At 52.2% G+C, this 27,670-nt stretch overlaps 1 protein-coding gene across 1 annotated transcript; it reads right to left on the bottom strand.

Annotated features, from left to right (window-relative positions):
- Window positions 1–5,567: 5,567 nt before the first annotated feature.
- On the bottom strand, window positions 5,568–20,402 carry MISP (mitotic spindle positioning). Its single transcript, XM_029912282.1, has 7 exons — window positions 20,227–20,402; window positions 18,715–18,851; window positions 17,455–17,597; window positions 12,079–14,317; window positions 10,527–10,744; window positions 9,022–9,060; window positions 5,568–6,200 (listed from the first exon to the last, which is right to left on the bottom strand). The coding sequence occupies exons 1-7, from the start codon at window positions 20,400–20,402 to the stop codon at window positions 6,111–6,113; spliced, it is 3,042 nt and encodes a 1,013-aa protein (XP_029768142.1). The 3' UTR covers window positions 5,568–6,110.
- Between the last annotated feature and the right edge of the window lie 7,268 nt (window positions 20,403–27,670).

Here is a 27,670-nt window from a genome sequence, read left to right on the forward strand (position 1 = left end):
TCAATACTTAACAATGGAGGCTGTTACAAGTCAAAACACTGCCAGCCTGTACAGGTAACTTAGAGTAAGGCTCTAGAAAGCAAAGATCATTCATTTTTTTGGAGGATCATCACAAACTTCTGCTCCAAGAGCAAGATGCACTTTGACCTTACCTTCTCCGGTATAAACACAGAGCAGCATATTCATATAAAAAACCTCAAACATTGCATACACAAACCTCCCCTGGGGGATGGGATGAGAGACAGAACAAACCATATGTGGCAGATGTCAGTCATGTCACTTAATGCATGGCTGGATGGCACTCAGATACAGCAGTGATGGGGGCTGTATAGTAACCTCTATGGGAATTTCATAATTTATGCTTTTATCGGCAAGAAAACGTGTGCAGGAAACAGCATAAAGAGAGCCCTAGAAGTAGCAAAAAGGAGCTAGGGTTGTGAAAGAAGCACTGGTTCATTTAACAAAGCTTATTTCTTCTAATTCCATCTGCTAGCAGTTGTATATAGATTGTCCCAGATCACATCTATTCCTGCCTCACGATGCTCTTACACTAAACATCTAGTTGAGTGCACTTCACATGCCTTGGTCGCATTCTGTTTAGATTTGCTGAAGTAGATAGCATGAGTTTAATTGCTACTTGTTGTAGAAGAGAAAATAAGCATAGCCACATATCCAGTTAAGCCACTTAGCACCTGTGCAGTCTCAGTGCTGTCAGTGAATTTACTGATTGGTACTGAGTAAGCAAGGAAGGAATGGATTAAAAAAAACACCACCACAAAAAACAATGAGGAGCCTGGTGGCACCTTAAAGACTATCCGATTTATTTGGGCATAAGCTTTCGTGGGTAAAAAAACCCACTTCTTCAGATGCATGGAGTCATCTGCAGTGGGTTTTTTACCCACGAAAGCTTATACCCAAATAAATCGGTTAGTCTTTAAGGTGCCACCAGACTCCTCCTTGTTTTTGTGGATACAGACTAACACGGCTACCCCTCTGATAATGAATTCCAAGTCACTCTTCTAGCTGTTTTGGCTCTGTAGGCTATAGGGAGTAAGAAGTTAAGCAAAAGGAATGCATTTGTCTATGTAAATACATCCAATTCTGAATACACAGAGGGACCAAAGTAACATCATTCCCTTGTAGATTGTTGCACAGCTGTTCTCCATTACTCTATCCAGAGTAAATCAGGTCAGATACTGTATCTCATACCTACTAAGAAACCATTATGCTGTTCAAACTATCTCTTACCTCCAGACTTTCCACCACATTACTCTTTAGGGCGTGACATTCTATCCTTAGTCCATTGACATCAATGGGATTTCTGTGCACACAAGATAGAATGTTTACAAATGGTTACCTGCATTGGAAAGTGATGTCAGTTGTCCCCATATTGGTTTCCTAAAGCTTTTGAGGGGAGGGGGGAACTATGAGACACCAGGCAGTCAGGAGAGGTAGCCTCTGAGCTACATACAATATGTGGGAAGAGCTGTCCTCATTGCAAGAATCAGAGTACTGGGATAACAGGTGATTTGGGCATCCTTGTGATCCCCTAATAGGATTGCTAGAGGAATTCCAGGAGGAAATTTAATTTATTACAGGGGATTGTTTTTTCTGTTTCATTGGCTGATGCAAGTTCATCTTTTTAAGGGGAACAATGAGGATGCAGGTTTAAAGGGACTCAGACTGGGTTATGAGGCCCAGAATTAAATTTACCTTCCTTATATTCTTTTGAAAAGTCTACGTAATTCCCTCTAGTTCGTGTGTGTTTAAAAAAACAAAACACAAATCACTGAAATGCTCTCATCTAAATTAAAAAAGGCAATACCTGCTTGCATGCCAAGTTGTACACAGTTGCCACTTAAAGTGGCTGAATTACAAATGTCTCAAAAAAATATTTTTAGGGCACTGACTCCCTCAATATAAATAGTGGTCCATCCTACTAATAGTTCCAAAGAAAACCTTTGCGGTGTTGCCGCTTTCTAATATTTCCACCTCTGATCTGCCAATGAGCCAGTCATCCATATACTGCCAGGCTATGATGCAGTCATTTCTCTCTCAGGATACACTGGCATCGCAAATGAACGGATAGGCTTACAGACAGACCAGCTGCACCTGTTCGCTGCCCACCTCCTAAACAGAGACGATTAGAGATTTGTAGTGATACACCGGTCTGAGTAACTGTCAGTACTTCCGGTCCGTATAATTCACATATCCAAAAAGGAAACAAATGCTATAATATTGGCCTGTAAAGGAGACTGGGAATGTTTACAGCAAATTAGCTTTTATGCGGGTGCTTTGTCATACAGAGATCTCAAAGCACAGTCAGTGTCATTCTCCCCATTTTACAAATGTGGAAACTGAGGCACAAAGAGGGGAAGCGACTTGCCCAGGGTCACAGCGTGTCAGTAGTAGACTTGGAACGAGAACCCAAGTCTTGTGATTCCCCATCTAGTTCCCTAGCCCCTGGACTGGGCTCCCTCCCAATCACAGGGCTCAAGAATTTGATGGAGAAAAGATCGGTCACGTAGCCTCCTGCACACATGGCGGAACAGGACTCACACAGTGCTTTCCTAGCTGCTGTGTGGAGAACAATAGGTGGTGGAGCAAGATATAAATAGGGCTTGACACCCCCTACTGGCCGTTCAGAGGAGAGGCGAGCCCTCCACTCCATGCATCTGATGAAGTGGGTTCTAGCCCACGAAGACTTATGCCCAAATAAATTTTGTTAGTCTCTAAGGTGCCACAAGGACTCCTTGTTGTTTTTGCTGATACAGACTAACACGGCTACCCCTCTGAGCCCGGCTGAGTTTAACATGGGCAGAATGGAGACAGCAATTTCACTCTTTGCAGCAGAACTCAGGCAAAACTCAGCTTCCCTTCCTCTTTTTGTGCGTGCGGCTTTTAATAAAATGAGGCCTCCCGGGTGCTGCTTTTAAGACTTGAGAAGCAGAAGAGGCAGTGAAAGGAGGGAATGTTTGCCCTCAGTGGTTACACAAAGTAACCCAGCCGCATGAGTCTGTTCTTCCCTGTCAATTTCTGCCTGACTTTAGAGCTGAGGTTGACAGCGCTGGCTTAGACAAGGGCTCGTTCAAGCAGATGGTGTGTTGGCTTCCCCCATTCATTTCTACCGTTGACCTCCAAGCAGCTCCATCCAGAGCCTGGGAAATAGAGCCAGCGTCGTGCTGCATGGTGGGCTTGAGAGAATGGGGCAACGTTGATTTGAATGAGAACTTCATGCTCATTTCACTTGTGATGTCCGGTAACATGAGCCTGAGTCCCATGTTCAAAAGCTGCATAGGTTCTTGGAGGGTATTAGGCAGCGACGTCCCATTGACTTCAGTGGGAGTTGGCGCCACAAATACCTTTGAGGATCTGGGCCCTAGGAGCCTAAATCTCATTGAAAACCAATGGGATTTAGGCTCCTAAATCACACAGGTGCTTTTGAAAATGTTACCTCTAGTCAGAATTTGGATGTAGATCTCTAGGGTGACAAGCCAGTGCTTCAATAGGAGTTCTCTTGGATTCTCCTGCCTGTTCCACCCTCTCCCTTCCCTGGTGAGACAATTTGGTGGACGCTCCACAGGCCCCATTCTCCATTACTGTGGGTCGTGTGTAGTAATTTACACCAGCGCCAAGTGAGAGATTGAGTCTGTCACTGGGCCATCTCCACTGAGGTGAATTTCACCCTAAGTAAGGGTACTTTTGACTATTGCCCTTCAATTCCCTCCTGTGGCTGCTTCAAGAAATGTATCCACCTTCCTGAAAATCCTGCTTTTGCTTCTGCTCTGGAGCCCTCTAGTGGAATACTACATAGAATACAAAGCGTACAATATTATTTTTGAGTACAATATTTGCACTGTAAAAATGATAAACATGATTTTTCAATTCACCTCATACAAGTAGTGTAGTGCAATCTCTTTATAGTGAAAGTGTAACTTACAAATGTATTTTTTTTTGTTACATAACTGCACTCCAACAAAACAATGTAAAAGTTTAGAGCCTACAAGTCCACTCAGTCCCACTACTTTTTCAGTCAGTCGCTAAGACAAACAAGTTTGTTTTTACATTTACAGGAGATACTGTTGTCTGCTTCTTATTTACAATGTCACCTGAAAGTGAGAACAGGCATTCGCATGGCACATTTGTAGCTGGTGTTGCAAGGTACTTACATGCCAGATATGCTAAATATTCATATGCCCCCTTTATGCTTCGGCAACCATTCCAGAGGACATGCTTCCATGCTGATGATGCTCATTAAAAAAAAATGCATTAATTAAATTTGTGACTGAACACCTTGGGGGAGAATTGTAGGTCTCCTGTTCTGTTTTACTTGCATTTCATGTTATAGCAGTCTCGGATGATGACCCAGCACATGTTCATTTTAAAACACTTTCACAACAGATTTCACAAAACACAAAGAAGGTACCAATGTGAGATTTCTAAAGATAGCTACAGCAGTCGACCCAAAGTTTAAGAATCTCAAGTACCATCCAAAATCTGAGAGGGATGAGGTGTAGAGCATGCTTTTAGAAGTCTTAAAAGAGTAACACTCTGATTCAGAAACTACAGAACCCAAACCACCAACAATGAAAATCAACCTTCTGCTGGTGGCATCTGACTCAGATGATGAAAATAAACATGCATCAGTCCGCTCTGCTTTGGATTGTTATCGAGCAGAACCCGTCATCAGCATGGATGCATGTCCTCTGGAATGGTGGTTGAAGTATGCAGGGACATATGAATCTTTAGGGTATCTGGCACATAAATATCTTGCGATGCCAGCTACAACAGTGCTATGTGAACTCCTGTTCTCACTTTCAGGTGACATTGTAAACAAGAAGCCGGCAGCATTATCTCCTGCAAATTGCAACCAAACTTGTTTGCCTGAGTGATTGGCCAAACAAGAAGTATGAGTGGACTTGTAGGCTCTAAAATTTTACATTGTTTTATTTTTGAATGCAGTGATTTTTTTGTATGTGATTCTACATTTGTAAGTTCAACTTTCATGATAAAGAGGTTGCACTACAGTAGTTGTAGGAGGTGAATTGAAAAATACTATTTCTTCTGTTTTTTTACAGTGCAAATATTTGTAATCAAAAAATAAATATCAAGTGAGCACTTTACACTTTGTATTCTGTGTTGTAACTGAAATCAATACATTTGAAAATGTAGAAAACATCCAAAAATATTTAAATAGTATTCTATTATTGTTGCACAGCACAATTAATTACGCGATTCATTTTTTAATTGCTTGATAGCCCTAGTTAGTATCCTGAGGTTTGCTTATATTTTCCCACTCCTGTGAGTGGGGCAGCACCTCCGCTTTTTGAACGCCTTGGGCCAGACATAAAGAGACCTCCTGGGAATTCCTACTTACCCTTTCCTCCAGGAAAGCTTGTCACTGCAGTTCAAGGGCTTTCCCCTACTTTTCCCTCCCTTCCCCCCATTCTCCCTAAACACACACACACACACACACACACACACACACTTTCAAATCCCCAACACAACTTCACCTGAACATCTCTACTGACAAGACAGGCTGGGAAGAATGAGGGGAGGTATGACTCTTTAATAAATTATTAGCAAAATAAACAACAGCATTAATATATATATTTTATATAGCACTCATCTCCGCAGATCATATCAACTTCTCCTCTGTTTCCCATTTCGATGCTTGTGAAGATCCAAAGACATCTGTCTATCAAGGGAAGTTCTAATGGCGTGGTAGCTAAGCACCTAAGACAGCTTCAGAAATAACTCCTTTTGCCAGCCACAGGGACACAGCTCGGAGTTAAATTACAGTCCGCGTTTCATTTCATCTAGCCTGTATCTACTTGCAGAGAAGATTAAACTAAAGTGATCCATTTCTCCACCTTAAAAATATTCCTTTGGCGGGCGGGGATACAAGCACAAGCTAAAAATTTTAAACAGTCGCCTTTTGAGATTTAAACGTCTGCAATTTTCAAAAGTCCATGAGTCTTACAATCATCATGTGGAGAAACAATTGGATGATTTGTACTTAGCATAGATTGAATCCAAAGCGGAGTAAATGTAAATACAAAGCAAAGTCTGGTGGGGTCACTGCTCTTTCCTTGGCTGCGAGAGCTTCCTCAGGCATTATCTTTGTTGAAGAACTGTCCTGATTCCCAGCGTTTGGCCATGGCATTCTTGTGGCGTATCACTCTGGTGCTTTCTAAAATCTAAAATTAAACACAAAATTATAGACTGATTCCTATGCACTGGCTTTTTATTTTTATAAGACTGTGTTTGTTCCTTAACCTTCCCTTCCTCCCACCGTCCCCACCCTCCCCCCAAATCTTAGGCCTAACATTTTCAGCAGCACGCACTGATCTGAATTGTCTTAAGTTCAGAGTGCCTAATCTGACACATTTCTGTCTTGATTTCAGAAGAGTTGACCACCCACAGCTCATGGAAAATTTGACTCGTGGTGACTCAAGTTGGAGGCCGCTTTTAAAAAATCCCAACATCAGGCCCTGTAGAGGAGCGGACTCACCCCTGCAGCACCTCCTGCTGGTGACTCCTGGGAATTAGCTCGCTCCAGCTCCGGAGCACCCTCTGCAGGCTGGTGATCTGCCTGTCCTCTGGCCCCCCGTGTCCCTCCCTGGACCCCGGTGCCCTTGTACCTGGGATGCTGCCCCCCAGCAGTAACCCCTCAGTCTTAGGGTCTCCCCTCCCTGGGAAACACCCACCCACTATTCCCACCTCGCTTCAGTATAAGGCTACTGCCAGTCATTGTCTAGCCCCACACCCTGGGGCAGACTGCAATATCAGCCTACTCATCACTGGCAAGGTTGGGTTTGGACCTGCTGCTTTGGCCTACCCCTGGGTTGCCCTCTGCAACCCCCAGTACCTATTAGCCCAATGCTAGGCCACAGCCTGGGGCTTTTCCGGTTGGAGCTCCCCAGCTCCTCTGCCTTTCCCCAGCCCTGCTCCACTCAGGTACCCTGTCTCTAGCTCCCTGCAGCCAGACCCTTCTCTCTCTGAATGCAGAGAGAGACTGCATGGGCTCCTGGCTCACAGCCTTTTTATACAGGCCAGCTGTGGCCTGACTGGGGCGTGGCCCAGCTGCGGCTGCTTCCCAAATCAGCCAACCCCAGGCACAGCCCTCTCCAGGGCTGCTTTTAACCCCTTCTATTTTAGGAGCAGAGTAGGCACCCCGCTACAGGCCCTTACAGAGGAAGGTGGTGATAAGGTAGCCAGCCCTGCTCCCATTGAAATTGGTGGGAGTTTTGTTTTTGAACCAGGCACATCTGCCAGACTGACTGGCTAGTTACACATGTCTACATCCACAGGGAAAGTGTCTTAAACAAGCACTGAGTAGGGCCAGGCTGCTGAGACACCTGTCCAGCTAAATCCTGCCCTCTGTGCAGAATGAGAAAGCAGGATCTATCTATTATACTTACATGGCTCCCATTACTGTAGTGTCTAAGCTTTTCACTCTTTTTAATGTATTTATCATCCCAACACCCCCTATGAGGCAGGGCAGTGCTATTATCCCTATTTTACAGATGTGGAACTAAGGCAAAGAGAGACTACGTGACTTGCCCAAGGTCATGCAGGAAGTCTGTGGCAGAGAAGGAAATTGAATCTGAGTCTCACTTAATTATTTCCCTGCCGTTGTGAGAGCCTCAGGTACTGATGCACCTCAGCTCCTCCTTCTCTGCCTGTGGCACATAACAGTCTAGTCTCCTGTAAGCTCTAATACTTTGGCCTCATTCCGATTGTTGGGTTAGTGAGCGAGTGCTGGCTGGTGTTGGTGTTGGCCTGTGATATACAGGAGTTTAGACAAGATGATCTAGTGGTCCACTCTGGCTTTAAACTCCATGACTCCCAAGTTGCAGGCTACTAACCACCAGACTGTCTTTCCTCTTCTTTTCCAGGAGCGTTCACTCTTGGAGGTGTCTCTGTCAGCCCACTCCTCTCTCTCGTGCTTGGAAACATCTTTGTTGCCTAAGTGCTGTGTTTAGTCAGCCCAATTCAGCTGTTTGAAGATGCTCTTTAGTAATCCATGAAGTTTGGAGAAGAATTTTCCATCCCCAGCAGAGACCAGCTCTCTCTGCAATATTCCCAGCGTACACCAGGCCTAAGGCACTGCGTGGACAGGCACTGAACACTACAGGCCTGGTTCACTGCTGCCCAGCACCTTGTGCCATCTCTGACACCAGTGGCAGATGGGTGTAATCCGCTACCATTCCGGCTGAGTAGCCCTTTACATCCCTTTGGCACAGATGTCAACAACAGCACAAGGTGCAGAGTAGCAGAGACTCAAGGCCCTGTCTGTTTCGGGTATTTCAGTAACGTTCCTTTTCCATCAGCTGACTTGAAACGTTAGGAAATTAACATGGTGTGTTTGCGATGTGTGCCCAATAGGACCAAGAAATGAAGGCTCCCCCCAGCCTGAGCTCACAAAACTAAACCTAGAGTTGGATTGAGACTCAGATCAGGACTTCCCAAAGTCGATCAGAGACCTGGACTCGGCCAAGAAGTCTCTCAGCCTCCAGGGGCTGGATTCCCATCTGATGTTCCCCAGTGCTGGAGGGTGTTTGGATCCGGCCTATTTCTAATGAACTCACTACTAGTGTTAACCCACTGGAGTTTCCCTTCACCCCAGCTGGGGCTGGCTCCTAGCACAGTCTGACCTTGGAGTGAGAGACTGGCTAGAAAAAAACTTCTATTCTACTCCTCTCACAATGGAATAACTTCCTCCATGCAACGCCAGACAAAGTAGCTACACTGCGCAAGGATAGGCTGTTAACCCTTTCCCTGCCCTTGGCATTCCACATAGAGATGCCCTCACAGTTCTCTTTCCTGACGTGCCTGTTGGAGGGGGACTTGACATTCGGAGCTCTGCTCAGTGATTGGAATCTTCCTGGCTAGAAGGAAATGAGTGCCAGAGAAATGCAGACGTGGTCTGGACCATGTGGGTATTTGGGGGGAGGGAGGCGGGTCTGAGAAGACAGGGGAAGTCCGAGGCAAGGCTTAAGTGTCTGATGTATTTACCTCTGCGTTGACGTCATCGCTTGCTTCAATGCTTGCATACTGCAAGAGGGGAAAAAAAGGGTCAGACGAAAGGAACCTGGCAGAGAAACAGGGAGGGTGATAAAGAGAATACAGGCACGAGGGGCAAACCCCCTACAGCAGGGGTGGCCAACCTGAGCCTGAGAAGGAGCCAGAATTTACCAATGTACATTGCCAAAGAGCCACAGTAATACATCAGCAGCCCCCCATCAGCTCCCCTGCCCCGCTCCCAGGGCCTCCCACCCACCGGCAGCCCCGCTGATCAGCGCCTCCCCCTACCTCCCAATCAGCTGTTTCATGGCATGCAGGAGGCTCTGGGGGGTGGGGAAGGGGCAAGGGCACAGCAGGCTCAGTGGAGGGGGCGGGAAGGGGTGGAGTGGGGGCAGGGCCTGGGGCAGAGCCAGGGGCTGACCAGCGAGCACCCCCCGGCACATTGGAAAGTTGGCGCCTGTAGCTCCAGCCCCGGAGTCGGTGCCTGTACAAGGAGCTGCATATTAACTTCTGAAGAGCCGTATGTGGCTCTGGAGCCACAGGTTGGCCACCCCTGCCCTACAGAGACAGACTGTGCTGGGCCTGCATCAAGTGTGTGTGGAGGGGAAGGTTCAAGGAGTCTGCGCCTGCTTGTGGGGCGGTGGAGCACAGACCCCACTCACCGCCAGCCCTCCCAAAGTGGGTGGAGAGGAATAGGGCACAGGCATAGCTCCAGCCGCAGAGCTCGCTGGGTGCGGAGGGGAACCCACACCGCTGCGGTGGCTAAGGGTGTGTCGACGCTGCCATCAGAGGCGTGACGGCGGCATGCGTGGACGTAGCCAAGCTAGCTCTGATTTAGTTGAGGTTGGTCCTGCTTTGAGCAAGGGGTTGGACTGGATCCCTCCCTGAGGTCCCTTCCAACCCGGATAGTCTATGATTCTACCTAGCTCCAAGAACAATAGTAGTGACGAGGCAGCATTGGTACAAGCCCAGCCAGCCCCTTGGGGACGTATTCAAGCGGCTAGCCCAAGCTGCCACAGCGTCACTGCTATTGCTAGCGAAATCAAAGCTAGCGTGGGCAGGTCTCCATGTGCACTCACCCCTCTAATTGTGGCACAGACAGACCCTCAGGCAGCGCAGCTGCTGCACCGTCTAGCCAGCCTCCCTCCCTGCAGGATCTGGGCACCCGCAGGCCCAGGAAGTAGGCAGGTTTCACAGGCAGGGAGCTGAGCTGAGTCACACCCAGGGAATCTGCAGCAGAGCCCGGAATAGACCCCAGGTCACCTAAGCCCTGGCCTGGTGCCTTAACCTACCGCTTTTCCAAGTGGCAGGTGGAATAAGGCAGCAGGGGAGGCTCAGCCTCTCCTCTCACAGCCAGCACCACGCGCAACGTCGACAAAATGTCATTGCCTTTTATACCTGAGCAAGTGCACGGCCACGCTTCCCACACCCAGCCCGCGGCGAGAACGTGACTGTGACCCAGGCCGGCCCCGAGGCTGCCAGGCAGGAGCGCTCACCTTCCTGTCTTCTTTCAGCTTCAGCTTCTTCTTCTCATCCCGTGGGGGCCCCGTGGGACCGTCATGGGCTGTTTCAGAGGCGTGTCTGCCCGTGTAGCCCTGATAGGGACTGGGCACGTTAGGTGGAGAGGCTGACCCCGGCGTCCCTGACTGGTGCGAGGCAGGAACAGAGACGGGTGATTCAGTCACCCAGTAGCTGTCAGCGATGCCCGAGGCGGCTTAAAGAGAAAGAGACACGTGCAAAGGGAGCAGATACCGGGGATGCGTTTTCAGAGGTCACTGGGCCCATGAGATATAAAAAACAGGAGCAAAGTCTCAGGAGTTTTCCTTTGGCCTGAGTCCAGAGCACCCCCAGAATCCAGAGGAGTCTTGGGTCTGCAGTTCCTAATTCTATTAAGACCGCCCTCTATGCTTTCTCCACCCCAACCCGGCCTCCGCCCAGGCAATCTGGGCTGGATCCAAAGCCCACTGAAATCGACGGAAAGACTCCCAGGGACGTCAGTGGGCTCTGGATCGAGCCGCTCTGTGCTCCAGTAATGGAATCCTCCAGCAGGCATTGTTTGCTAACAGGATACGGGCATCCTACTGGAGAGCTGAGCAAGTCCTTGCAGGGAGGAGTTTCTTTGCCCCCCCATCCCCATCCCCACCCCCACCCACTCCTGTTCTCAGGGATGTTTGCCCCAGGGGTGTGGAGGGGATGTGGCATTTTTAACCTTTACTCTGTTTGTTTGCTTGCAGCTGGGCAGCTTGCAAGACGTGACTGGATTCCCAGGGGTGTGGGAGGCTGACACGGGAGAGGAATGTGCAAACAGGGGAAGGTGATCTGGCGTGGCATCTGCCTGAGTCAGACCAGGAGGCGCTCCTTGGGGAGATGCTTGTTCGCTGGAGATGGGGCTTGAGCCATGAACTTTGGAGCTGGATTTGAATTCAAACATGGGAAGCGGTGGGGTGGGGTAGGGGAACAAGGATCTGGGGTCCCAGTTTGGGCCCAGCGCTTAACCCCTTGTGAACCCTTCTCTTAGGCTGCAGGCTCCTTGAATATCCATTGAGGGAAAAACTCCTCTCTGCTCAGGGGGCCAGCACCAACTCTGTGCACCATCTAAAGCCTAAAGGCCTGGTTCTCAGTTACTCCATTCCTGGGCTTAGGACAAGGATGGCGGGGGGGGGAGGTGAGGTAGGCTGGTTGTGCTCCCCCAATTCTGGGGCTCTGCAGGGACCTGCCCAATGGTTCCCATGGTCTCCTAGGGGCCTTTGGAAGCACAGAATAGCTCTTGGTCATGACTCCAATACACCTGCTACACTGGGAACTGGGCCAGCCGGGGGGGGGGGGGCGCCGGAGTGTGTTCGGGGGGCAAAAATCATCCTGGGGCTGTTTCCACTCACTCTAAGGTCCCCTTATGCAGCCAGGGCAGATAAAAGGGGCCCTGCTGTCACCAAGGATCCCGGGGCATAAGGACATTGGTGATGCATAGGACTCACGCTGGCCCCCTGCAGGGGGGTGAATGTCACCCCAAGGGAGCGAAGCCCCATAGTTCTGTCTCTCTCTCCTCACCTGAGCTCTGAGATGAAAGCTGAGACCGGAAGCCCTTCTCCCAGGCAGAGCCGTCATCGGTGGCTGGAGAGAAGCTGTCCGTCAGCAGCCTGTGCCTCCGCTGCTCCTGCAGCTCCTGTTCCCTCTGCAGAGCATTCCGGATCTCCTCCTCGATCAGCCAAGACGTCTGGGGCTTGCACTTCTTCAGGGTGTACTGGTCCTCCTGGGCGCCCGCTGGCTCCAGCATCTTTTCCTTTCCGAGCAGGCCCTGTGTCCCCTGGTCGCTCACAAAGGAGATCTTGGGTTTCCAGAACGGTGTGGCAAAGTATTCCTTGTGCACCCTGACCCTCTCCTCCGGACTTGGTGTGGAATCTGCCCTCTCTGTACTGCTGGGGCACCTTGCCCCGAAGGAATCCTCATCCACCAACTTGCTGCAGCTGCCGGAGGGCTGATTGCACGACAGCAGCTCATCCGCCGTGCTTCTCTTACTGGTGTTTAGCGTGGAATATGGCTGATAAGCCTGAAAGCTTATTAGATTCACATTGTGGTTAGGGACTCTCTTTCCATCTGTGGTGCTCTCCGTGGGGCCGAAGCTGCCATCCATGGCTTGCTCTAGTGCAAATTTGCCGTTCAGGGTCCCCGTTAGGTCCTCTGATTTCTTTGCAAACGCTGTTTTGTGTGGGGCCGGGAAGGCATCCTCCTGCTCGAACACTTTCTTGCGCTCACCCAGTTCCTGCTGCGTCCCCTTATCATACATCCCCAGTAGCCTCCCTTCCTTCTTCAGATCTTCTTCCCGCTTGGTTTCCTGCTCGATCTCCCTCTGGACGTAGAAGGAAACACGGCCTTTGTCTTTCATTTTCCTGGAGGAAGGTAAAGAGAGAGACGTGGAGAAGAGGGGCTTGGTCTGGATTTCCACCAGCTCACTGCTGCTGGTCAGTCTCTGGATCCCTCTCTCTTTCCGTAGGCTTTCCTCCCTCTCTATTGCCAAGCGGATTTCCCGTTCAATGGGCGTCTCATTCCTGGCCTTCAGCTCTTTGGCAGGATCCTGGTTGCTGGCTTTGAAATCCAGCTGAGTGTCGAAAACTTCATTGGACATGCTTCCATCGCTAATGTAACCCGCGCTGAACTCATTGGACATTTCACCCAAGCCGGAGTCCAGGTCATCTCTGGAAGAGGTTTTGGTCAAGCTGGCCATTCTCCCGTTGGGATCTTCCCTTTCTATACCAGCCTTTTTGGGAGCATACAGCTCCTCAGCCATGGGTGTCTTGTACACCACATCATACCCGTTGATCTCTCTCTGGCTGGGTGCATTGGCATCGTCCATAAACATCTTTACCACAGCCTCAGCGCTGTGCCACCCTCCCTCATAGGTGTTCTGAGTTGATTCTGGCTTTGGAGACATAACTCGCCGCCTCGGGCTGAAGAGCAAGCTTGGGTTAGTCTTTTCCAGCGTGAGGAACTGTTGCCGGGCAGCGGCAAAGTTGATCTGCTCCCTGTCTATGTTTTCAGGGTTGACGGTCGTCCTCACTTGAGCCGGGGAAGGGCTATCAAAGCAAAGGGCAAAGCTGGTGGCATAGCCTCCTCCCTGCTTAGCCTCATACCTACCAGCTGAGCCTGTGCTTAGAGAATCCAGCTCCTCTATGGAGTTCTGCTTCTCAGCCATGGTGGAGCTTCTCTTCACCACCTGGCTTTGGATGACCTCTTTCCTCTCCTCTTCAAGCTCTTTTGCTTTCTCGGGAGAGATGTCCAAACGGGTGAGCGGGTAATTCAGCTCTTCTTCATCATCTGAGTACAGCTTGGATGGCTTCCTCTCCTCTTTATAAGCTCTGACATCATACAACATCCCCGACTTCACGAGCTCTAGCTTGGACTCTCTGTCTGGAGGTGGAGTCCAGAGATCCCTTCCAGCATCCAGAGAGTTTGTTGCTAATTCAGATCTGTCTTCTGGCAGATAGCTGGGTCTCCAGTCGTGGCCATTTTCAGCCTTCCGGTTGCCCTGGCTGTAGGGAGCAAACACGTCATCGCTGCTCTCAGCTCTCGGTTCTGCAGATGAGCTGCCTTGGTGAGTGTTGTATTCAGGAGTCGTGTGAGGGATATGGAAGATCAGGTTTCTGGTGACTCTGTCCATTTCCTGGGGCGATTCCTCAGTCAACTCTTCAGAAGCGTCTTCCTGGACTCTGAGCTGCAGTTCACCAGTGGGGTTAATCGCGGGTTCCTCATACACCTGAAGGCCTTCTGCATGAAAGACGTTTTGCTGTCCCTAAAGCGGGAGGGAAGTCACATGTTAGAGAGAAACACAAGGAGCAGAAGTCACAAATGAGTATGAGAACGCTGCTCATTCTCCTGACACCAGTGTTCCATTCTGACCCCAGAGATACTCCTCTGCTGATCAGTAGCTGATGTCCAGGGCCCTGCAGGTCAGCTTCCTAGTGGAGGAAAAATCAGCGATGCAGAATAGGGATATATTCTAAGTGTAACTTGTTTTATTTACACATATACACCAGTTCCCGAACAGAGGTGGTCAAAGAGCATGCAGGGCAATCCTCCAGGAATCTCAGCCCAACACTAATGTCTGCTTCCCTGGGAGCAACTCTGCATCAAGAATTGCCTAAAATCAGAGTCCATGGCAGGCAGGAAATTCTTGTGCTGCTCTCACAGCCCCTTCTCTCCTGAAGCTGCCCCTACACAAAACCCTTGCATAAGCCAAAACTAACAACAACACTGCATATCTTCTTAAGAATCAAAACTTGCTCACACACTCAGAACTTGGAAAAGCGCCACCTGGTGACAGCTGCTATAACCCACATAATGCTGTGGAAGCTGTGGGTGGCACCACACCTGTGTACTGTACACTTTTTGGGGCATCGTATGATGAAAACATATTGAGGAAGTGGCTGGTGTGTATGTAGCATCTCTGCCTTCTACTGGAGAGAATCAGGACTGCTTAACTATGTGTCATAGGCCCTATATTGCTGGCACAAGGGATTCTCCTTTAGCTCAGTGCTACAGACCTATGCGTCTGGAGCAGGAGGATCTGAGTTCTATGGCTATAAAGTTCTCCGTGGCTGTGGTGCTTAGCACAATGATTATGTCCATGGGTGCGTTATGGACACAGGATATTCAGCAATGAAGGGGAGGGGATCATATTTAGAGAAGACCTAGGCAGGGAAAGACAACCAAGCTCAGATAGCAAAGGGGAATGAACCTGTGGATGGAAAAAGAATGTCATTTAGCGTTCACATTTTGTAGCTCTCGCAGATTTCCCCCTCTCGAGCCAGGGAACGATAAGCGCCAGCAACTAGGGTATATATCTGAAATGATCGAAAGGGTGTGGATCATAAACACAGTTCCATGGCTCATAAAATGCAGCGAACTTTCACCCAAGTATCGTGCAAAACAGAAATAAATTCCAGCCCTTGACCTTGGCTTTTACGCCTTCTCATGCCAATTGTTCATTATGAAACCTGCTGAAGGTGGCGACAGCAGCCGGAGAGTCTATGCTAATCCTCCGATGACGGTAAACCCGTTACCTCCTTTGTTGTGGCAGGAGTTATATTGCATCCTGGGTCGATTAGTGGAGCACAGAATTCTCAGGGATGGGGTGCGCCATAGATATCTACGCAGTGCATTCATTCATGTATTGGGGCGGGGCTGGGAGTCCAGGGTATCTATGTAATAATCCTTGCCGCACACGTCAGCAGGAATCAGACCTTTCAGCACCAAAAACAGAGTTCTCCATTTGAGCTAAAGGGGACCCTCCATCCAGGGGTAGTAAGTCGCCAGCTGTTATAGTAGCTGGGGACACTAGAAGGAGACATGATTACATGTAACAAGTAAGAGCCTGATCCACTGAAGTTAATAGAAATAGCTTCAGGAGGTCTTGCATCAGGCTCAAAGTAAGTACACCTCTACCCCGATATAACGCTGTCCTCGGGAGCCAAAAAATCTTACCGCGTTATAGGTGAAACCGCGTTATATTGAACTTGCTTTGATCCACCGGAGCGCGCAGCCCCGCCCCCCTGGAGCGCTGCTTTACCGCGTTATATCCAAATTCGGGATATAGTGGGTCACGTTATATCGGGGTAGAGGTGTATATTGCACCTTGAACATAAGAGCGGCCATCCTGGGTCAGACCAAAGGTCCATCTAGCCCAGTGTCCTGTCTTCCGACAGTGGCCAATGCCAGGTGCCCCAGAGGGAATGAACAGAACAGGGAATCACCAAGTGATCCATCCCCTGTCGCCCATTCCCAGCTTCTGGCAAACAGAGACTAGGGACACCATCCTTGCCCGTCCTGGCTAATAGCCATTGATGGACCTATCCTCCGTGAACGTGTCTAGTTCCTTTTTGAACCCTGTTATAGCCTTGGCCTTCACAACATCTCTTCACAACCTTGACTATAGGTCTCTCGATGCCATCAGAAACCCTTATGATCATCTAGTGTGACCAGCTGTATAACCCAAGCCAGAGAAACTCACCCAGCAGCTCTTGGAAAGATACCCAGTCTTGATGTAAAGACTTCAAGCGCTGGAGGATCCCCCAGCACCGTAGGTCTGTTGTTTCAATGATTAATGCCCCTCACCCTCACTTTTAAATATTTCCACTTATTTCTAGCCTGCAGCTTCAGCTTCCAACCACTGGATCTTGTCATGCCTTGTACAGCTTGATGAAAGGGCTGCTGTGATGCGGTCGCATCTCTCCCAGCTGTGACGTTGCTGCGGTCAGTAAAACGGTGTCACCTGCTAAGGCTAGCCATTGCATGCGTCAGGCACGAAGCAGTGACAAGCCTCACGTTTGAGTTATGTGAGGGATGGCTCTGCCAGCCACTGGAGAACTTGGCACAGCTGTTCCTCCCGGGAGCTGAGGGCTTTACAAATACAGTTAACTCAACCTCCCAGCTGGAGGTTACGTCAATATTATGACACCCCATTTTATAGTGGAGGAAATTGACTGACAGATTAGAGCAAGATACTAGGGTGTAGAATGGAACCCAGGATGCCTCATCTCTTGCTCTAACCACTAGACCCCACTCTCCTCCCAGAGCTGAGTCCCGCTCCTAATCACTACCCCCCATTTCCTTCCCTGAACGAGAACCCAGGAGTCCTGACTCCCAGTCCCCTACTCGAACTATAACACCCCCTCTCTGGCAATGGTATCTGCAGCCTTTCCTACTGCGTGACTGGTGCAGAACGTCTGCTCCAAGCAGAAGAGACCCTGGAGCTATTTCCGACTCGTTCAGAAGCCATTTCTGCAGTGCTTCTGGGAAGCCACTGCCCACAGATGAAAGGGTCAAATTCACACCTGGAGAAAGCAGGTGCAATGCACTGGCACTGAAGCCACCTCTGCTTCTAGCAGGTCTGACTGGCTCCCATAGGCTTTTCACTGCACGGACACTGACCTGCTTAGAGAGAGTCACTGGGACAGCAGGTGTAAGGCGCTTGACTCCAGGGATGGATTGGGCCCGGTGCACACTGGGAACCGAAATCCAATGGCGCTGCAGTTGCCAAGAGTTTATGCTCAGCTGAATTCTTATATGACTCTCTCATTTCATACCGGCGGGTAATTATCCTTCCTTTATAGCTCCTGACTACACGGAGATTGGAAACTTATCACCCACCTGCAGCTTATCTCCTGTCCGGGGGCCAAAGGTCCCTGCTGGGAGTGGCTTTGCCGTTGTGGAATGTGGGTGGGTGTCAGCAAGTGGTCAGCACTGGACACGTCATTGTACGCTCCACGTTCCTCCGACGGCCTTGCCACGGAGTGAGCCGCCAGCTGGAGCAGGCCCCTGCAGCGGGAACCTTTTCCAAAGCCCAGAGCCTCAGTGGGAAGCGCGTGGGAGTCAGGCGCTTCAATCCCTTTGAGGATCTGCACCTCAGGGGGTAAAGTCCTGCTGAAAGTCAATGGGACTTAGACGCCAAAGCGGGCCTTTGAAAACATTCCCCACTGTTGCAATGCAGTGTCGGATGGGAAAGGACCCTAGGGACTAGTGATTTGGGTTGGCTCCATTTTTGGGGTGCTCAGCGTTAGACACGTTAAAGGAGCCCGATTACCAGACAGCACTCAGCAGATCAGGCCCCTGTAAGGTGTCTGAAGCTGGGCACCCGGAGTCCCAAGTCACTTTTGGAAATCTTGGTCCGGGGGCAGCGTGGCCGAGTGGGGGGAGACATGGGCAGGAAATATGTTCTGCCCAGTTCTACCACAGACCTGCTGGCTGGCCGCGCACAAGTCACGGCCCAGCTCAGTGCCTCAGTCTCCCCATCTGTAAAATGGGGATAATGAGACTTAACCACTTTTCTGAAATGCTGCGAGGTTTATGAAGGGAAGCCTCAACAAAGAGCATGAGAGTTTGATGCTGCTTCTGGCTCCCTGCTTTTGGCTTTTGTGCAGTGGGGCGGGCAGGCAGGAAATATGTCACTGTATGATCCCCCACCAAGGATCCCCCACCCCGTATGTCACACGTGCACGGGATCCACACATGCAGCACTCTGTGCTTTGAGAGGGGACAATGTCACAACCATACTCCTGGCCTGCACCCTCTACGACCCCTGAATGGATGGTCAGGTTCCTAAACTCCCTGCCCCACTCCCAGGGAGCGTGGGGAACGGAGCAGGAGAAGAAGCACTAACCCTTGGATGGATATTCGTGATCCAGGACCTACCTCCGAGGAAGGCCCACGCCCACTTCCATTGTCTTTGGAAGCAACAGGGCTCTTTGCTAGTCCTGCCAGCTTTCTCAATTACAGAGGGAGGAACATTGTGAGGGGAGCTGATCAAGTAGAAGATTGGGGGCAGGGGGCTGAGGGAGGGATATGGGTTATGTTTACAGTAAGGGACAGCGGCACCAGGACTCCTGGGTTCTATTCTCGGCTCTTCCTAGGAGGAGAGGAGAGGGGAGGGGACAGACAGCGAATGGGGCGTGTGTGAACGTGAAGGGGAGTTTGGTGATGCTAAGAGTGGCTCAGGAGATGGTGGGATTCCCCAAGGAAGGCCCCCCACACCCTGGGGATTTCCGTAGTGGTCACTGGGTAGCATCGTGGCTCCAAACAGGACTGGAAGAGGGTTCTCTGTGGAGAGCACTAAAGCAGGTGGCCGGGGATAAGACCATAAGAACGGCCAGACTGGGTCAGACCAAAGGTCCATCCAGCCCAGTATCCTGTCTCCCGACCGTGGCCAATGCCAGGTGCCCCAGAGGGAGTGAACCTAACAGGTAATGATCAAGTGATCTCTCTCCTGCCATCCATCTCCACCCTCTGACAAACAGAGGCTAGGGACACCATTCCTTACCCATCCTGGCTAATAGCCATTAATGGACTTAACCTCCATGAATTTATCCAGTTCTCTTTTAAACCCTGTTATAGTCCTAGCCTTCACAACCTCCTCAGGCAAGGAGTTCCACAGGTTGACTGTGCGCTGTGTGAAGAAGAACTTCCTTTTATTTGTTTTAAACCTGCTGCCCATTAATTTCATTTGGTGGCCCCTAGTTCTTGTATTATGGGAACAATTAAATAACTTTTCCTTATTCACTTTCTCCACACCACTCATGATTTTATAGACCTCTATCATGTCCCCCCTTAGTCTCCTCTTTTCCAAGCTGAAAAGTCCTAGCCTCTTTAATCTCTCCTCATATGGGACCCGTTCCAAACCCCTAATCATTTTAATTGCCCTTCTCTGAACCTTTTCTAATGCCCGGATAGGAAGGTATGGGGCAAGCCTCTGCTAGTTGTGGGGTTCACTGCCCTGGAGTTTGGGGGGGAGAATGAGCGGCGCACTGGCGGCCTAGGCGAGGAGGAGGGAGGGGATGAGAGACCATGGACAGGAGCCCACAGACCAAATCATACCCCCCTCCGTGGGAGAATTTGGTACAGCCAAGAGGAGGGAATCCCTGCCTGGCAGTGACCCTGCTGACTGCGGAAACTCTCATCTGCTGGCCAGGGCTGAGTCACACAGTGCCACAGAACCCATGGGTGGTGGGCGAAAATAGGGTGTCAAGCCCAGTGCAGTTGGACCCAGCCCCCACCACTGCATGCCCAGGGACTCACCCCTTGCAGCTCCAGAGGGGAGAGGATGGGCAGAGGTGGGTGTAGCTGTAGATCATGGAACGTTTAGGAGCATTAGAGATCGTGGCTTCTCATATTTAAAGGGCCTCCCGTCACAGGGCCAGTTTCTCTTACAGCACATTCCTCGCCAGGGCGCTGGGATTGGCCGTCCCAACGCGCCCGGTCCCCATCGCTCCGGGCCGCGCCGGCCCCAACACGCCCGGTCCCCATCGCTCCAGGCCGCGCTGGCCCCAACGCGCCCAGTCCCCATCGCTCTGGGCTGTGCCGGCCCCAGCGCGCCCGGTCCCCATCGCTCCGGGCCACGCCAGCCCCAACACGCCCGGTCCCCATCGCTCCAGGCCGCGCTGACCCCAGCGCACCCGGTCCCCATCGCTCTGGGCTGTGCCGGCCCCAACACACCCAGTCCCCATCGCTCTGGGCCGCGCCGGCCCCAGCGCACCCGGTCCCCATCGCTCCAGGCCGCGCTGGCCCCAACGCGGCCGGTCCCCATCGCTCTGGGCTGTGCCGGCCCCAGCGCACCCGGTCCCCATCGCTCCGGGCCGCGCCGGCCCCCACACACTCAGTCCACAGCAACCCCCACTCTCTGTAATAATTTCCTCAGCAATGTATTGTTGCCAGCAACATGGACCAGAAAAGCAAGACCTGAATTGCTGCTTCTCAAGCCTGGGAGAGAAACTAAGGAGGCAGTGGGGCAAAACCCAACCCTTCCCAGACCCTGCTCCTTACTGCCCCTTTCTCCTGCCCTCCGGTTCCTGGTCGGTAGAACGACTGCAAAGAGAGGCCAGAAGTAGCCCCGTCACCTCGTTACTGTGAGAGGGACGAGCAGGGAGCGACCCCGCAGGGCGCTGGCATTTCTGTAGCATTCCTGGGCTGCTCAGGGTCTGCCCCACAAATATTAAAAAGGGCACCGAAGTCCCTGGGGCCATTGCCCAGAGCAAGCGCCGCACACGCTAGTACCCAGCAGCCCCTGCAGCCTTTGCCTAGACTCAACATTGCATCCGCTATTACCCAGAACCCCCTGGGTCCACTGCCCATACACAACACTGCATCCTTTATTACCCAGAAGCCCCTGGGGCTTTCCCCAGACCAAGCAGCACATCCTCTATTACCCAGCAGCCCCCGGTCCCTCCCCAGACTTAACACCACAGGCTCTTCACAAACACAACTGGCTTGGTTCTCGCTCCTTTCATGCGTGAACACTGACCAAAACATACACACAGAACACCCACAGGCATCTGTACACAGACACTCACACCCACAGGTGCACACACACATACACACAGACACAAACATGCATAAACACACACACGGACCCATTTGCACACACGTGAGCATGTTCACACACACTGGACTGGTGTACAGACGACGCATACAGTACAGTGTAAGCGTTTGAGAGTCCTGGCTACACGCGCTATAGAAGAGCTAGGCTGTATTACTAGTAGCAGTAGAAAGTTATACAGGAGCTGCAAAGTCTACTGAGGCCCCACCCCTGATCCAGCCCTCCCACCCCACCCAGAGCACAATGCACGTACTGTCAAATGGACCCTCCAGCACGGGCGTTCCAGTTCCCCATGGAGACCTCTTAGGGGGCATCCGGCTGGGCTGGTGTTTGCGAGCGAGTGTGTTTTTGAACTACGCAGGTCTGGGTTGGGGGCAGGGTGGGGTGACGCTCCCGGAGCTGCCAGGAGACCAGGGGCTGCATTGTCCTGATAAGCTCCTGGCCCCAAGTCGGTGGAGGAATTCTGAGAATTTGCCTGGGCTCGCTGTTGGAGGCAAAGGGTTGTTGAACCTGAGTCTAGTGCCCTGCTCCCTCCCCCAACGTGCACCTCATCGTGATGACCTGCACTTTGCAGCACCCTGGAACTATCGGGCAGCTGAGTTACTGCAGGGACTCACCGGGAGGGAGCCAGGGCCACAGGCCTGGCCCTTCTCCGGCAGGCCTCGCATTGGCTGCAGCGAGAGGTGGCTTTCGATCCTTTGTCCTGCAGCCTGGAATGCACTGAGACATCTGCTGGGAAAACTACCCCCTGCCCTGGCAGAGACACGGGCTCCACGGTTTAATACATTTGATGCCCTCCCTTACCACCCATCACCTTCTCTGATGCAGCAAACTAAACCCTCTTAGATCCGGACCCTAGTGAAGCCCTAGATCTAAACCATCCTGACATTTGAGGGAAATCTTGTGACTAAAATACTTTCCCTACCTCTGCCACAGGTTTGCCTTGTGACTTTGGGCTAGTCGCCTCCCCTCTCTGGGCCTCAGTTTCCCCATCTGTATAAAGACGACGCTGACCCATCGCACGAGTAGAGTTGTGAGTGTGAGTTCATCAGTGCAGTGCAGCGCATTGCCCAAACCAAGCGCCACATTCTCTATTACCCAGCAGCCCCTGGGGCCACTGCCTAGCCAAGCACCACATTAATACCCAGCAGCCTCTGGGGCCACTGCCCAGCCAAGCACCACATCCTCTATTACCCAGCAGCCCCTGTGGCCACGGTCCAACCAAGTGCTACATTCTCTCTATGTAAAGTGCTTGGAGCTTCTCCGACACACGGCACCGGAGAAGGACGACGGTTGTTTGGATCCAAAGCTGGATGTGGAATTTGCTACCTGCACCCTTGTAACTGTCACCCATGTCATATAAATTGCCCGAGGGCTGGGAGATCATACAGCTCATTGCCACATCAGCCGGTGCGTGGGAGACACGGGATTAGTGACTGTCAAGTGGAGATGCTAGAACAAAGCCCCAATACCTGAGCGTGGTAGTCAGAGCTCTTTACCTGTGGCTTATTGCTGAGAAGGAAGCAAATTTCTGGAAAGGGCAGGACTGTGCCCAAGAGCCCTTGAAGGGTACCAAAATGGCCTTGCTCAGCAAACACTTCAGGAGGAGGTGGGTTCAGGCACACGCACTGTCCTGTTTACATTATGGACGCCTCTCCCCGGCCAGGATTCTCCTGTCTCAGCTGTGTATTATGTCTGATACCCCAAGTGTTTGCTCATGCATAGCTGAGATGGGAGCTCTCGCCAACGCACGGTACCCTAGCCCCCGAACACTCAGCTCAGCAGCTGCAAAGCCTCCTGGGAGAGGGCTTATCCCTCAGGAGTCTCTCGTTGGCTGCCTTGGTGCTCCCAGCCCATGCCATCCTGGGGATCTTGGGAATCAAACTCTGGCCTCTCTTGCCTCCCCCTAGGATGTGGCACTAACTCGGAAGCCTCCCCCGGGACTGGCGCTGCCACCATCACCCTGCTCTGCCAAGGACCAGTTGGCGGGAGGTGCTTCTGGGCAGCTCATACTAAACCTCAGCAACAACTCACGTCTCCTGGAGGCAAGACCAACGAGGGGAAAGGGGGAGTCAGACTAAGGGGAAAGGCCTCCCCTTCCCACGGGCATGCGGATGCAATCAGTGTCTCTCTGCAGAGGACCCCTGTGCATCCACCATCTAACAAGCCAGCGCCAGCGGCAGGGGCAGGGGCAGGGGCAGGAGGGGGGTGTTCTCCGGCATCCTTTGAGTTCACGGGTTGGGGGAAAGCCTCATGACGCTCACAGCGCCACCTTCTGGAAGTGCCACCTAGTGCGAGCGACCAGTAAACGGCAGCACCCTATGCCACCTGCCAATCAACAGTGGCACCAGACAAGAGCACCTCCTGATACATAGCGCTGCTGCCTGATAGTGCCATCCAGGGCCCCCTCCTGACAACGGCAAGCGGCTTCGACCCCTTCAAGGCCAGTCCCACCACTGCGCTTCTCCCTGGCCAGAGAGGTCTCCAGAGAAGCCCCATGTTCCAATGCCTCCAGGGCCAAGGGGTGTCCGGGTGGGTTGGTGTTTCTTAGCAGCTGATCCGTGGTGGTACTGTGGCCTCTTCCGTTGCTTTATAATTATGATGATGATTATTATTCCTTAGTATTTGTATTACTCTGGCACCTAAGAGCCCCAGTCAGAGCCCAGGCGCCAGGCGCTGCACAAACACCGAACAAAAATCCCGTCCCTGTTTTGATTTCCTGCCCCAGCTGGAAGCTGAACAAGAGAGGGGAAAACCCGCTCCCCAGGGGGGCATCGCAGAGGAAAGGGAAAACAGCAAGTTCAGACCAGTGCCGGGCACACCTCACCCTCTGCCGGGCCCTGGCCTCTCCCCCAGCCGGGCCAGGGAGACTCTGCTGAGCATCAACGTGGCATCTCAGCAGAGAGACGGGGCCAAAGCTTTTCTCAGTGTGTGTAAATGAGAGCGACTGGGCGCGAGAGAGCGACACCGCGATGCCCCCTCCCCAGCCAACCCCCCCATCACTTCCTACAACGCGCCCAGAGCGCCCGGCACTGCTGCCGGCGTCAGATTTAGGCATCGCTCCCGGGCTGGGATCCCCGCTCACAGCAGAATCCAGCCTCTCCTTTGCCTGGGAGAAACAATGCTGAAACCCTAGATCGGGGCTTGTTAAGCTGTAGTTGAAAATCCCAGGTGTTCTAGGCAGGCTCACGCCCTCTGATTGACCAGCTCTGCTGTGAGCCCAGTGAAAAAACACTCTCCCCTCCCACTCCCCCAGGCCTCACCCAGCTCGGGCAGGGTTTTTTTTAGTGAGTGTCGCTCTTGTTTTTCACTGGGGCTTTTCCTGTCTACCTGGCCAGTGCATCTGAGTTGAGAGTGCTGTCCAGAGCGGTCACAATGGAGCACTCTGGGATAGCTCCTGGAGGCCAATACCGTGAATAGCGTCCACACTACCCCAAATTCGACCCGGCGATGTCGATTTCAGCGCTAATCCCCTCGTCGGGGAGGAGTACCGAAATCGATTTTAGGAGCCCTTTAAGTCGACAAAAATGGCTTCGTTGTGTGGACGGGTGCAGGGTTAAATCGATCTAACGCTGCTAAATTCAACCTAAACTCGTAGTGTAGACCGGGGCTAAGGCTCCAGTATGCAGAAGCAGATGTGTTCTGGGCAGGGAGCACGGGGTCTCGTTCCCCATGGATTTGAAACAAAGTCCACTGTCTGTTAACGTGGGTAAGAAAGATACCGCACCCTCAGGACGAGGGTGTGTCTAGTTCAAAACCAGGCGCTGGGATTTCTTGTACCCCTTGGCAGGTGTCACCGATGCTCTAGCTCTGGGTCTCAGAGCCCTGCGGCTGCTGGACATTTCAGACAGCTTTAAATAGAGCGCAGCTACTTAACACAGCAGGTGAGTGCAGGCAGAGGACACCTCCCAGCTGCTGAGTGTTTCACGGAAGGGCAGACAGCAGGTACCTGGCGTGTGGCTGAATACAGCAGGTGAATGCGGGTGGAAGGTCCCTGCCGCGCTGGTGAGCGTACCAGCGGACTCTGGATAGAACACACCTGCAGCAGGTAAGTCCAGGAAGGACGCACCCATTATGCTGCGGTGCTCCAGAGAGGTGATTTAGGCTCTCGCTTCCCTCTGATGTGAGTGGGATGTTGATGTTCGCAGAGTCCTGACCCCAGCAGGGCTCCCTGCACGGACAACCAGCTCTCCTCTTACACCTGCGAACGCCAGGGCTGTTCGAAAGCCAGCAGCTTCCAGGGGAGCGGTGAACTAACCAGTCTGTCTGGTGTCAGCCAGGGTCACTTGGAGGTAACAACAGCTGATGTGGAATGTAGCCAAGCACTGGGCCAGCACTGAAATCCTGATTTCCAGTCCCCTGCTTAACCTGCTAGAGAACACTCACCAAGAATAGAACCCAGGAGTCCCGGCTCCCAGACCCACCTGCTCTAACCACTGGACTACACCCCCAACCAAACCCAGGAATAGAACCCAGGAGTCCTGGCTCCCAGTCTGAACCCCATAGGGTGCACTCCTTCCCAGAGCTGGGAATAGAAAACACAGGCATCCTGGCTTCCATTCCCCCCCGCCCGTTTCTAATCACTAAACTAGGCACTGTACTCAAGGCATGAACAGAACCCAGGAGTCCGGATCCCCAGCCTAACCCTAGGGCACACTCCAGCCCAGGGATGGAAAGGCTGTAGGACCCAGGAGTCCTGGCTCACAGTTCCATCTCCCCCCTGCTCTAATCACTAGGTCACACAGCCTCCTCTTAGCGCTGGGGGTGAAGATTCACATGAAGAAACAGCCTAAGAATGTCTCACCATTGCGCTTACCTGTGCCCTGGGCTCCAGGGTGGAACAGAGGACCTGCCACGGCGGGGTGTATTTAAACATCTTCTCTCGCCCCTGGAATCACAGCTTGTGCCAGGAAGGCTGCCCCGTGGCACACAATGCCGGGTCCCAGGTGAAAGAGCCGCAGTACAGGGCAGACCCACGGCCGTCAGTCTGATTGTGATGAGGCACCCAGCCTCTGCAGGTTACCGCGATCCATCAGCGCGTAGGACTGATTGGAGCAGAAAGAGAAAGGGGATTTAGTCTGTTTACACCCGGCTGGGGAGCGACCAGTTATTCCGGAGCCAATCCCAGCTGGCGAGCGCTCCTCCTTCCACTTCCTCTCTAGGCGCTGCAGGGAGCTGGCTGCACCCTCTTAAGCAAGAGCCGCACGACACTCAGCAGGAATGGGGAAGGCAGCCCAGCCAAGGGCCCTGCAGGCGTGGGTCATGGGGGGGAGAGGAAAAGCCAGGTGAACCTCATGGCTGGCTGCTCCCTTCCCTTGTGCTTCTGAGCTCCCATCCAGCCCTCTGAGCCGCTGCTCTTCTGGTTGGGTGTCCCCACCACTTTGCCTGCTTTAGGTTGTGTGTGTCTCTCTCACACACACACACTCCCTTGGGCTCACACAACTCCCTGGGAAACCTGGACCCCCAGATTGTCATCTCCAAAGGCAGCAGGGGGGTGGCACTAACACCACAGCATCCCACCTGTCCCGAGAACGAGCCGTGATCATCAGAAAGGAGCGAGTATCCCTGGGAGAGGTGAACTGGCTGCAGGGGGCGGGCGGGACAGGGAAACAGAGGGAAGAGCTGGGCCCGCCTCATCTGAATGCCCCAGGATCAGGGGACAACGGGCTCCAGGCATCAGCCCTGGAGGAGGCGTCACTTACGCCTGTTTCTTGCGCATGGTTCTGTGGCAGGCCACGTTCGATGTGAGCCCCCAGGCTCCTTGAGGGATGGGCTGAAAGCTGGGCTCCCATGTGGCTGTGTATAACAGGGACCCGGCTGGCTCTCACATGCCTAGATCCTGGGGAGGGTTTAGGCCTCATGTGCTGTAACAGGGTGTCTGGGCAGAGGAACACCCAGCTAGCTTTTTGGCGAAGGCTGGGCACAGTTTCTGATCAGTCCCCTGTACAGGGATAGGCTGACAGGTCTTTCCCATCCCTCAGTGGTGTGATCCTATGAGCCACACTCATACATGTGCTTGGCGTGCGTCTGTGACCACGTAGGACGCCTGAGTGTGTGAGAGACAGGCTGAAGTTGTCTGATTACACAGCTTTCCCTGCCTTCTGCACATGCCTGCGTCATGTGTGTCCCTACAACACAGAGCTGGATCTGGTTCCAGGTTCAGGGATAGACATGTACAAAAAAGCCCCCAGAATTCCTGGGCCACTGGGATCCAATGATCTGAAACACCTGGTGGCCCGGAGGCCTGGACTGTCTGACATTCCTACTGATCAGATCTAA

Source organism: Terrapene carolina, unplaced genomic scaffold (assembly GCF_002925995.2).
Source record: "Terrapene carolina triunguis isolate 2854851 unplaced genomic scaffold, T_m_triunguis-2.0 Scaffold194, whole genome shotgun sequence".
Taxonomy (NCBI): Eukaryota; Metazoa; Chordata; order Testudines; family Emydidae; genus Terrapene; species Terrapene triunguis.